The sequence below is a fragment of the Capra hircus genome, chromosome 14 (assembly GCF_001704415.2).
Source record: "Capra hircus breed San Clemente chromosome 14, ASM170441v1, whole genome shotgun sequence".
Lineage (NCBI taxonomy): Eukaryota > Metazoa > Chordata > Mammalia > Artiodactyla > Bovidae > Capra > Capra hircus.
Genome location: NC_030821.1, coordinates 55881784 through 55894769, shown reverse-complemented (window position 1 = coordinate 55894769; position 12986 = coordinate 55881784). Strand labels below are relative to the sequence as shown.

At 39.9% G+C, this 12986-nt stretch overlaps 1 protein-coding gene across 2 annotated transcripts in view; it reads left to right on the top strand.

Annotated features, from left to right (window-relative positions):
- The window catches only part of RAB2A (RAB2A, member RAS oncogene family), a 64852-nt gene that overhangs the window by 16257 nt on the left and 35609 nt on the right, over positions 1-12986 (top strand). For both annotated transcript variants that reach the window (XM_018058074.1, NM_001314182.1), the window contains one exon: positions 8270-8341. In XM_018058074.1, the coding sequence (XP_017913563.1) occupies positions 8270-8341 (72 nt within the window). The remainder of the gene's footprint in view (positions 1-8269; positions 8342-12986) is intronic.

Here is a 12986-nt window from a genome sequence, read left to right as displayed (position 1 = left end):
CTACTATTTAGAGAACATTGCACAGAGGGCCCCTTTGCTTCCAACATACTGTGACTTTCTAAGATTCTGAGAGGTATACTTCAGTTTCCTTCATTCTGATTCTTCTCACTCTAAGCCATTTTCCACCATTAAAACAAACTAGTTCGAGAAAATCCCAAGAGTGGGAGGAGAAAAAGGAAAGGGATGCTATTTTTAACCACATTTCTGCTATGTTACTTGCTATTAAATTTAATATTCTGTCTTTTATTCTCTATGTAAATTAGCTAGTGCTCCATTTTATTTTTTAAGTTTTAAAAAGTTATAAATTGCACCTAGCTTTGTTTTCATGAAAATATTGCACAAGCTAGGTCTTTCTTAAGAATATCTAAACTCAGCTTATATTAAAAAACCCTCAGCTTCACCAAATTAAAATTTTCTTCTGATGAAGGATGGATTAATCATACTAATTCTAAGAGTCCGTAGGAGATGGAAATTACAAACAGAATTTTGAACAGGGGAAGTCTGGTATAAAGAACCACTGACTTTAATGTGGGGTTAGAGTAATGGGGAAGTGGACTAGGAGAATTCTAAAGAATACAGAACAGCAGGTGGAGGGCCCAGCCACTGTCCCTAAGACAGAGGCAGAGTGTGGGAGGAAGGAACACTCCCTGGAGACCTCACGTTTTCAGAGGGAAATTACACTTAAATCAGGGGCGGATAGTGTCAGAGACACAGTTCTTAATGTCACGTGGTCATGATTTCATTCTCCAACATCATTTTTCTACCTGAAAAAGCCACTGTTGGGAATAAAAATTTTTTTGAGAAATTGACTTCTTAAAATGTAGACTTGTTAGTCATTATATAGAAAATGCGAGTATGTCACTGTTTGATCCTTTCAGCGCGCATTCAGGCCATAAATTCTGCATTCACTGAGCATCTATTAATTCTAAGCCAGGCCACAGAGCAGAGTGGTTTTCTAAATGCAGAATGTTATTGCTCCTAAGGGAGGCAGGTAGATGTGTGAATTGATAATAGAAGTATGATACAAGAGGTGCTTAATGAAGTGTGTAGAGAGCACTATGGCCGCAGCGTGCAATGAAGTGTTCGTCTGAATTTGTGCCAGGAAAGGGAAGGAAGCATAGATGTGTTTGTTACCTTTATTCTTTACGTGCCATTTCTTTTATTCCTTGCAGTAGCTTTCTGAGTAAAGTGAATGTATGATTACCGTGATATGATAAGCAAACAAGGCCTTGAGACCTGAAACAGCTTTTTCTACCGTTGTCACATGTGGGGTCCAAATATAGTCCAGTGTTTCTCTCTTAAATTGGTGGTGTACATTGAAATACAGGAGGCTGCAATGGTAAAAGTTTACCAAATGTAAAGCACATTTCTGAGAAGAATTTCAAAAGCAAATTAGATGTGTTCCTGTCCTTAGGGGTTGCTGGTCTGGCAGTGCTGGTAGAGTCCATCAGAGCTCTGGAGATGGAGATGGCTTGGCCATTTCATAGAAGGATCCAGAGTGTCTTCCTCCCTGCCCTCTTAGCCTTCACTGAGAGGTTTCTCAAATAAATGCTCTGTATTTCCTGTTGCCTCTTCCCTTATTTTAATATTTCTGGTGTTTGAGTCTCTTTATTTTTTACTGACCACAGTAGGAATCATTGGAGATGGAGTCAACAAGACTGAGAGACCAAGGAGTCCAAGGAGGGGGAGGAAGGAAAAATTGCTCCTCATGAGTGCATTTTTATAGGGTTTCTTGTGCTACTTAAGCATTTTAAGAAACCTGTCTCAGAGCTCAAAACAACAAAAACCTATTCCCTCACAGTTCTGGAGGCCAGCAGTCCAAAATCTAGGGGTGAGCAGGGCTGTGCTTCCTCTGAAGGCGCCAAGGAAAATCCTTGCTGCTCTTCCAGCTTCTGGTGGCTCCAGGGGCTCCTGGGTTTGTGGCAGCACAAGTCCAGTCTCCTCCTTTGTCTTCAGACAGCCTTCTCCCCTGCGTATCCATTTATCACTGGAATTAGGCCCAACCTGAATGCAGGCTGATCACATCTCAGAATCCTTAATTATACCTGAACAGATCTTTTTCCAAGTTAGGTCACATTCAGAAGTTCCAGGAGTTGGGACTTAGACATGTCTCTTTAACGCACTCCAGTCAGCATCAGAGCAGTATCTAATAGCAGTAAATGAAAGGATTGCTGTCTCAGGTGTGAGGGGGATGATGTGTGGGAAACCAGCAGCATGAAAACAACTCTGAAGTCATTTTATTTAAAAGATAATTATAGATTGTGAATATTTTCTTCAGTTGTAGAAACTAGATATTTAAAAATGTGAACTCAAGGTCAGATCAGTTTGGTTGGAGATTTTGCTTCTCAACTGTATTCATCTTGAAGAATCCTCTACTGTTTTCATTAAAAATTTTGAATATGAAAAACTCAAAATTTTGGAATTTGAACCTTATGATATTCCTTTGAAGTAGAAATGGCATGTTTTTCTTTTTCCCATTTTACAAATGTGGAAATGGAGCTTAGTTTCTATAATGAATTTTGTCTGAGGTTACAAGTTATGAAATAATACAGATGAACCCTGGTGTCACAACTATAAAGCTTATGTTCTTTTTAATGTATCTTGCTGCGTTTATTAATTTTCTATTTAAAAGAGCAGACCTCATTGTTGTGTCATGTTTCACGGGTTTCTTGGTTTGGAATGTTAACATGAAGAATAAAATTTTCTCTTTGCAAAATAAGCCACAAATATTTACACCAGATTGCCACCTCTCTGCATAGTCTGTTTGAGGTCTGTCAGTTCTTTGGTATGACTTTAAAACATAGAGTTCTTCAATGCATTACTTTTAGTCATGAAGACAGGTCATTCATTTGTAGAACATCTGGTTCATTCTGCTTTTGGGGACCCAACATCGTAGATGACAGTGTGTAGCTATGATTTCAGGATAAAAGATGGATGAAACTTTAGATCTTTGCTTCCCCCACATATTTTAAATTAAACTGTCTTATGATTTTTAAAATGGAACAATCATCAATTTTTTTAAAATTATCTTGAAATTGGTAGAAGTTGGTTTAGGACTAGAAAAATAAACTTCAGTAGAATACCTAGTACTTTTACCAATCCTCCTTGTGGAGAAGGCTCCATTGCCTAAAAACATCGCTGGCGGTTTATTAATTAGATTCTTGGGTCTAACCAAAGACTGAATCAGAATCTCTGGGGCGAGGCTTTAGGAATCTACGATTTTAATGAGTGTTACTTATAATTGTTTGGCATTGATGTGGTAATCAGGTAGTCAGTTCTCACCACAACACTGAGGCCTACTGAGGACAGTGTATTGGACCCTTAGTAAAGGAAGAAGGTCAGAGAAGGCAACGGCAACCCACTCCAGTACTCTTGCCTGGAAAATTCCATGGACTGAGGAGCCTGGTAAGCTGCAGTCCATGAAGTCGCTAAGAGTCAGACACGACTGAGCGACTTCACTTTCTTTTTTCACTTTCATGCATTGGAGAAGGTAATGGCAACCCACTCCAGCGCTCTTGCCTGGAGAATCCCAGGGACGGCAGAGCCTGGTGGGCTGCTGTCTGTGGGTTCGCGCAGAGTCGGACACGACTGAAGCGACTTAGCAGCAGCAAAGGAAGAAGGTAAGGTGACTTCACAGTAGAAACTCTAACAGCTGTTAAGTGCAGCAGTTTCTATTAAAGAGTGGTTGAGTAGCTAAAGCAGTTTTTAGAAAGAAGAACAAATCTGGAGGCACCATGCTCCCTGAGTTTAAGCTATATTAGAAAGCTGTTGTACTCAAAACAGTATGGTATTAGTATCGGCACAGACATAGATTGATGGTACAGAATAAAGAACCCAGAGGTAAACCCATTCATATGCGGTCAATTAATTTGACAAAGGAGCCCAGAATATACAGTGGGGAAAGGACAGTCTTCATTAAATGATGTTGGGAAGACTGGACAGCCACATACAAAAGAATGAAACTTAGACCATATGAAACTGAGGGTGGACTTATATCTTACCAAATGCCTTCACAGCAGCACCCAGTAATTGGAAGGCCTAGTCAAGTTGATGCATCAGAAAGATCATCACAGTGTTTTCATTTTTATTAAAGTATATTGTGCTTATAGAAAAAGGCACATGTCCTAAATATATAGCTCAGAGAAGGTTTGTAAACTGGACACAGGTAACTCTTACTGTACAGGAACCCTCTTAAATTTATTTCATCTGATTCTTGCAAGAATGCATCAAAGAAAGTGTAGGAATTTCCCCAATTTTATAGATAGAATTTTGAAGCTCAGAAGGTCAATTTCCTTGCCCCATGTTATAGCTAGTAAGTGACAGAGCTAGGATTCTTACCAGGATTTTGAGGCATAAAGGAAATACTATGGAAACCCAAGGAACTAATCCCCATATTAGCTCTGCGTGGGAATTGATAGCATCTTTGGAACAGGAATGCTTTAGTGAAGAAAGCATTGGAATCTCTAAGCATGAGTTTAGAGTTGCCAAGGAGTGACAAGTTCCTGGGTAAGAGATGCCAGAGGAAGAATGTAGTGTCATTTCGGAGGACAGAAGGTGATGTGTTGTGCTTAACCACAGGCTGTAGACCATGGTGTGATAATATGATCTGTTGGGATAACAATTTCTCAAAGAACATCATTTACTCTTTTGGAGGGCTTAAATTTTATATATGTGCATTTTAGCAAAAATTTTCAGAGGTTTATACAAATAGATTTGAGGCAAAGGTTGAAGGCGGAAAGTTAGTTAAGTCGCTCAGTTGTGTCCGGCTCTTTGCGACCCCGTGGACTGTAGCCCACCAGGCTCCTCCATCCATGGGATTCTCTAGGCAAGAATACTGGAGGGGGTTGCCATTTCCTTCTCCAGGGGGTCTTCCTGACCCAGGGATTGAACCCAGGTCTCCCGCATTAGAGGCAGACGCTTTAACCTCTGAGCCACCAGGGAAGCCAAGACCATGTCTTATTGAGAGCCAGAAATGGAGCACTGAGGATTAAGAGGGGAAAGCATGGAATTTAAGGTATTTCTGAAGAAACTGATGAGATTGGTGAGCCATTAGCTGTAGGAAGAAAAGGAATTAAGAGATTTTCTTGTTGATGTGATCCATTGGGAACCAACTCCAGAGATAAAGAAGTACTGAAGGTGACTCTTGAGTTGTTGGAAGAATGGTAGGCAGGAACATGAAACAGAATGGATTAGGTTTTACAAGTTTGCCTTCCCAACCTGAAAGAGTTAAAGTGGACATGTTCAGAAGGCAGTTGGATATAATGAGAATGAAATTAATTAAGATGGTGGCTAGAGAGATGTGTCTGGCAATCACTATAGATGTATGTTGGGGCTATAGGCCTGGGTTAGTTCTGTCAGCTGAAGAGAAAAGATAACCAAAGATGAAATGGTGGTGAAACCTCCAGTATTTAAGAAAAGGAGTAGTTGTCACAGAATTAAGGGACCAAGGAGATGATTACAGCCTGAAAAAGCCAGAAGTGGTAATTTTTAAGGAGATTGTAGGTAGATAAATTTTACAGAAATATTTTATGGCACAAATAGATCATGTTTCTGGGTCAAATAAATTGAGGACTGAGAAAAAGCCTAGCTAATTCAATTTGGCAATTTGGAAAAGTGTCCGTGATTGTGAGCCAGAACCCCCAAGTATTTTATCCAGAATTAAAATAGTAGAAGTCAACATATATTGAATAAGACAAGCTATCTGGAAACTTAACTGGTCCTGACAAATGATCAGTAGGTGGGTGACTAAGGAGGCCTGGGAAACACCATAGTGGCCCTTGGATATAATCTCTGCTTTGAAAGATACTTTGATTCCCTGAAGAAAGGATGTGGTGTCTTGAAAGTGAGGTCAGTACTTGGCCAGAGTAAGTGGTATTGCTATTAGCAGAGCAATCCATACTCTGTTGTGAGATGGTAAGAGGGTTTCAGGTTCTTGTATGACTAGAGTAATTACCAGACTGTGAGATGATTCTTGAGGTCCCTCAGTAATAAAATCTGTGATTTCTAATTATAACTTTTTTCTCTACCATATGGGGAAATTTTGAATGCTAAAAATAGAAATGAAGAAAAAAGAGGAATCTTAAGTGCATATTGCTAAATGAAAGAAGCCAGTCTGGAAAAGCTACATACCTTATGATTCCAGCTATGTGACAGTCAGAGAGAGGGGGGACTACGGAGCAGGAAGAAGATGAGTGGTGAGGGGGCAGGACTGAGAGAGCACTGGGGATGTTTAGGGCAGTGAAAGTTCTGTGTGACACTGTAACTGGGTACATGATAATTTGTCAAAATCCATAGGATGGAGAACACCGAGAATGAACCCAGATGTGAAGTGCGGACTTTGAGTGATGGTATGTCAAGGCAGGTTCATCAGTTGGGACAGGTGTTACAGCTCTGGTGCAGGAGGCTGGTAGTGAAGGGGGCTGTGCTCCCGTGGGAAGGGAGGCTATGGGATCTTGCTGTACTTCCCGCTTAGTTTCACTATGAACCTAAAACTGCTCCCAAAAATAAAGTCTCTTTTTAAAAGCAGAACGGAAGATTCATATCTCAGTTGCTCACCTATTTTGTACCTTAACACTTAATAATTTTCCTTTCTCTCCTAGACCTGCAAGGCTGTTGAAGGGGTATTAGAAATCTAATGGGTTTGTGCCTTTTGTAATGTAAAAGAGAAATTGTGAATACAAGAGAAAAAAAGTCAAATGTTTTGAAATTCCATCTTATTTTCAGTTAACTAGACTCTTAAAACATTCAAAAAACTTGGAGCAAATAAAATACTTCCTAAAACACAGCCATATGGGGGGCTTCTCTGGTGGTCCAGCGGTTAAGAATCCATGCTTCCACCGCAAGGGGAACTGAGATCTCATATGCTGCCCCTTAAGGCCAAAACATTTTTTAAAAGAAAAGTTAAAAAAAAAAAAAGCACTATATATAGATACACACACAGAGAACTTATATAACTTACACACACACAGAATTTATCTTTGATTTGTTATTGTTCATTTTGACACTTCAGCAAAATTATTGAGTGACTTCTCTCTGCCTTAAGACAGGTAGCAAGTGACAAGGTATTCATTGTCCTTCTCTCATTGAGTGAATAACCTAGAAGACATTGAACCGTTCAGTTTGTGTCACTTAAGAAAGACCTTCTTCAGCCCTTCAGTCTAAATGAAGTCTTTTCTGTTACTCTTCTCATAGTACTTTATTTTCTTCTTTCAGATGGCAGTTATTATAATTATTTGAAGTTCCAGTTCATACAGATTATTCGGGCATTTGTTCTGCTCAATTTCTTTCCCTCTGCTAGGCTGTAAGGAAGCAAGCAAATCAGTTTTCCATGTGCGTAGTTAGCATTCACCAGAGACTTTTTGAATAAGTGAATGGATGAATGAATGGTGACTGCCTTTGTGTTTCATAAGTGCACGATGCTACCAAGTAAGCAGATTTGGTCTCCTGTAAGGTTATGGGCCTGAAAATGAGTAGGAAGTGGTATGAATATTCAGTTCTTCTCAGAGGGCAAGTAGGATATATATAGAAATTTTGCCTTTAATTTGAATATTGGGAAGTTATTCAAGACTTCAATGATAAGAGTAAAGGAATACCATTCAGATTAAAGTCGATTCCAAAGTGAATCAGTGCTTCCCTAGTGGCTCAGCTGGTAAAGAATCTATCCACCTGTAATGCGGGAGACCTGGCTTGGGAAGATCCCCTGGAGAAGGGAAAGGCCACTCACTCCAGTATTCTGGCCTGGAGAATTCCATGGAATGTGTAGTCTGTGGGGTTGCAAAGAGTTGGACCCGACTGAGCGACTTTCACTTTCAAAGTGAATCAGCCAGAAGGTAGAACAAGCAGCTTTTCCCACTAAAGCAGATCCCAGACACTTGCTTCTTGTTTCTTTGTTTTCTGAGACCAAGGTAAAATGAACTGTAAAAAGAGGAAAGTGCTGTTTTTTAAATGTTTTCACTACTACAGAAAAAGCAAGCGTGCAGGAACACTTCCCTGCATGAATCCTGGGATAGAGGCTGCTTGGTTGTCTTCCGGGAGTTCCTGCCACTCCCATCTTTCAGGTTGAAGTGCTGAATGAACATGAAGGATTTAAAGGCTGTTTTGGGTTGGTCACCACCTTCCGCTCAGATCAGTGGTAGAGCACTGAGAAAGCGTGGCACGTTGCTCTCAGAGCACTGGGAACCCTGAATGTCTCTCTTCCAAGTGCTTTTATGAAGTATTTCTTAATTTCTGTGAATTTTTCTCTTACTTATTTATTTTTTTTAATTTTCAGGTGTTGGTAAATCATGCTTATTGCTACAGTTTACAGACAAGAGGTTTCAGCCAGTGCATGACCTTACTATTGGTAAGTGTTGTAAAGAGATGAGACGCATTCACAAATTTGGGATAGTGGACATGGAATATGCTAGAGAGCTCATTGCATTAATAAGGAGTCAGAAATCAGTGAAACTAGATCTGTTGCTGTACCAGAGTTTAGTCTCCATCACTGGGTTTAAAATAACTGTATCTACAGTAAAAATAATATTACACAACTCTGTAAGAGTGGTTGGAATGCAGCAGACAGTCATACTTGATCTTGATTGTATTTAACGATGGAACAGAAGATTGGGAGACAGTGTATCTCAAGACGGCTGGGTAGCAGCAGAGACTGTGGACCGGTTTGTTGGAGTTCGGATCAGGGCTCTGCCACTAGCTGGACACACCCCTTCCCCACTCCATGCCTCAGTTTCTTTGTCTGTAAAATGAGAAAAGTAGTAGGACCGTCTCACAAAATCGTTGTGAACAGTAAGTGAGTTAATAAATGTGATGCATTGAAGCAGTGCCTAGCAGTGTGGTAAGTGCTCCAGGCCTGCCTGTAATTACTAATCCAGAAAAACTACCATCAAGCATTTTTTGGTTTCCTCAATTGTGAAGAATAAATGAGAGTTCCTGGTAAGAGATGGTCAACAAATTTTAGCTATTATTACTGTTAGCTCTACTGGTTGTTTTTAGTGATATTATTCATTAATATGCAAAAGTATAAAATTAAGTGAAAAACAAAAAACTTGAAGTAAGTGTGCTCTTTCAGGGTTCTTAATCTGTTTTAAAAAGTTATACCCCGAAAGCTAAAGAATCCAGATTTCTTCTTCTGTGGCTGCAGTAGAGATTAGTCAGCCATGTATAAATAAGATAATTGGAAATCTAGTTAAAGTTTGCAGCTGATAGCTTAGTGTGTGTTTTCAGCCAGCGTCTGCTTGTTTTCTATAGGTATCATTAACTCACTAGTCATAATAAGTTGATTCTCATGTCCTGTGTATTTTTAAAGTACCAAGTCGAAGATACAGTTTATAAATCAGATTATTGGATCAGTTGATGGTATTCACCCAAGCCTAATGTACTTTGTGCATATATTAAACATCTTTCCTTACTGGCTACTTATAGTAAGAACATGCAGATTCCATTTTCATCTTGGTAGTTTTAATTATATCTGCTAATGATGGGTAAGACAGGTGTTGCTCTTTCATGCTGGTTCTCATGATGCGTTTTAACTTGGGTGAGCTCCTTTTTTGTACGATCTGTTCTTCAATAGGTCTGCACCTTGAGGCCACCTCTTAGGCATGACTAGGTCCTGAGACAGCTAGCCAGTTATTTTTTTTATAGGGTGCTGTCAAAAGTGTCTTCCTTTTCATTGAAGCACACCCTGTAGGGAGGATAGGCCTGAGCCTCGCTGCTGTCAGAGGATAGGCTCTGCTGTGAAGAGAGATAGGGAAGTAGGTCAGAAGGCGTTCTCAGCAAACCATAACTCATGTGACTGCACTGGCTGGCTTCCCTCTGGGCTCGCTGATGGGAGGCCCTGGGAATTCAGAGGAGAAAAGCAAAAAAAAGCTGAGGGTCTTCTCCCCTCTCTGCCAGGGTTTACTGTGTGTCCTCCATGGCTTCAGTACAAGCCCCTGCCTGTCAGAGTCACTGGCTGTCTGGTTCCTGGGCTCCGGAAATCCTGGTTTCTCTTTCTGCCCCTCCCCGGCTTGGGGACAGCAGCAACTTCCGGCTGTTACTGATCTCTGGGTTGCGTTACCTTCTGCTCCTTGGGTTTCTCAGCCCTTCCTTCAGTGTAACCAATTCCGTACTTTAAATCCCCTCTGTTTTAAATGCTTAAGTATGATTTCTATTTTTCTGGTTGGACGCCAACTACTATATTCATGACACCCATCACTAGAATTTCTTTTTCTGACACAGAAATCATTTAGAAGGTCCTTAGTACATACTTTTTCGAGGAGTGTAGAATGATTGCTAAAGTAGGCATGAGGCAGTGTCTTGATCCTGCTGCATACTTGCCTTTTGCTTGATGAATAGAGGAAGGTGACAAGGTTAAGGTTGGGTCGTGATGAAGAATTATTAACTGATAGCAAAGAGGAAATAAAAGGCAAGGGAAGACTATATAAAATGTTCCTTACCCTTTGACTGCTATCTCAGTGAGAACTGTGCCGGAATCAAAGAGCCATCTATAATAGCTTCCTGGGCACAATTTCACTGAAGATCCAGACTCCAGCCTTGCCATCCAGAGGATGGCTTAGGGGCTGTTTCTGTAGACCAGCAGAATCAGCATTGTGTGGGAGTTGTTACAGAATCTACTGGCTCCCATTTTGCAGCTCAGCAGGGTCTCCAGGTGATTCACATGAACGTTAAAGGCTGAGAATCACTGGATCAGTGGCTTTTGTGAGTATGTGTGTGGATTCCCCAGGTGGAAATAGGCTTCATATTGTTGACCCTGTGCACACATCCACACACATCCTGGCCCCTCGCTTCCTTTACTTGCGCTTCTTCTGAGATCCTGCTTCCACTGAGCTCCTCATCTGCACAGTCCTGCCCAGGACCTTTCTGTCACCAGAGTCTGGAACTACTCTGGATTGGATTCATGTGACTGGCTATCTGACCACCCCTGCCATCCTTTCAGCTCACACACCTGGTTCCTAACACTAAAAGTTTATTTACCCCATCAGATGTAAAATCCATTGATTCTGCCATCTTTGTACTCTCACCTCTCTTGCTTTCTTACTTCTCCCCTTACCCAGCTTTAATTCTAAGCCTTATAGTTACATCATTATAATTACCCCTGTGTACACCCTCAGCTGCCTTGTCCTCCCTCTTAGTTAGAGCCCACTCATTCCCACTATGTTTATTTACTTCTTTCTAGTGGACAGCTTGACAAATACTGATCCAGAAGCTAGGCCATTTATATGTTCATTACACCTTGCTTCCTCTCTCCCCCGCTTTAAACCATCAGCTTCTAGGAAGTGACTGCTGAAAGTGAAAGTATACTCTTGGGGAAAAGGTGGTATTGTTTCCCATATCAGGTGCCCCACAAGAGATCAATTAAAAGTATGCTTCATTTATTTGGGGTTCAGTTTTCTGATAAAGTTGTTTAGAATGTCATTGCCAAGAACTAGGAAGATAGCTTAAAAAACCTTCTGAGCATCCAGTTCAGATCTCACAAAGACCATTTTCCTGATCCTAGAACATAAGGATACTTTCCTGACGGGTTGTGATTGTTATGCTGCTGTTGCTAAGTCGCGTCAGTCGTGTTTGACTCTGTGCAACCCCGTAGACGGCTGCCTACCAGGCTCCTCCGTCCCTGGGATTCTCCAGGCAAGAACACTGGAGTGGGTTGCCATTGCCTTCTCCGTGTGATTGTTATGAAAACACTGTAAAAATCCAAAGAAAGTTAAATTCCCCACGTAAGCTTGCCTTTGGCCCTCCAGCAACCACTGTGAAGAACTTGGTATGTGTATCACCTTGTAGAGTTTTTAAATATATTATAAACACACATACAGAGCTGTTCTCATTTTTGCTTTTCCTCCGCTGATGTACTAAAGTACCTGTTCTTACCTTTGCCTTGACTGCAGCTTGTGAATGACGTTAATATTTGTGAACTGGAGGGAGAAAAGTCGCTATTTGACTTTTCAACTCTTTAGTTTTTAGTGCGGCTGAACTTTTTAAAATATGTTTAAGAAACACTTCTGTGTCTTTTCTTTGAATTATGTGGTTTTATCTTTGCCCTCTCTTCTACTAGTTTTCTTTAGTCAAATTCATTGATGCTTTTTGTTTTGACTTTCAAGCCTTACTAAGGAAGGGATCCCCTTTCGTGTGTATGCGTTATATACATATTCTTTAAAATATTCTTCTCATACTATGAATTTATACTTCATCTGGTATATGGTCATGTAGATTATTTTCTTTAATCCCTACATAACTTGTGGCCCCACATCATTAATTAAATAAGCCATTCTTTCTTTCTTATTTGATTTAGCCTTTGTTATGTGCTAAATCTCTATATATGTCAGCTTGTTTGGGGACTCTCTTTTTTTTTTTCTATTTCATGAGGCAATATCATACTGGCATTTACAGTCACTTTCTAGTTACTTAATGTGTGATTGACGGTTTTCCTTTTCTAAAAATTTTCTAAATTTCTAAAAAATTTTCTGAATTTTCTTATTTTTGTATATTTGTTCTCCAGTTGAACTTAAGTCTGTTTGCCAAATTGCAAAAAATTTAGTGAGGCTTTTAAAATTTGGTAGGAAATATATTAAATTTATGGACTAGTTTGGAGACAGTTTATGCTTTTACTGTATTAAGATTAGCAGTTTATACACATAAGATGTTTTCTTTTATTCCAGCTTTTAAAATGCTTTTAAGTAAAGTTTTATATAAGGTCTTGTGCTTTGACATTATTTTTGTATTTTATGGATTTTGTTGCTATTGTAAACAGGTTTTTCCCACCATTATTATTGTTTAATTATTTTGCATGTTCTAGGTAGATATTTTGGCCTTATCTGTAAGTCAGTTTTTTCCTAGCTAATATCTATACCTTTTGTTTTTGCTAGTATCTATAGTTTTGTTTCTAGGAGTATCAGCTTTCTTTGCCACCAGTCTCTGTTTTGAACTTCTGCAGTTTCTAAGTTCCAGGAGTACATCCTTTTTTTTTCTCAAGACGGTCTAAGGAAGGCTCTTTA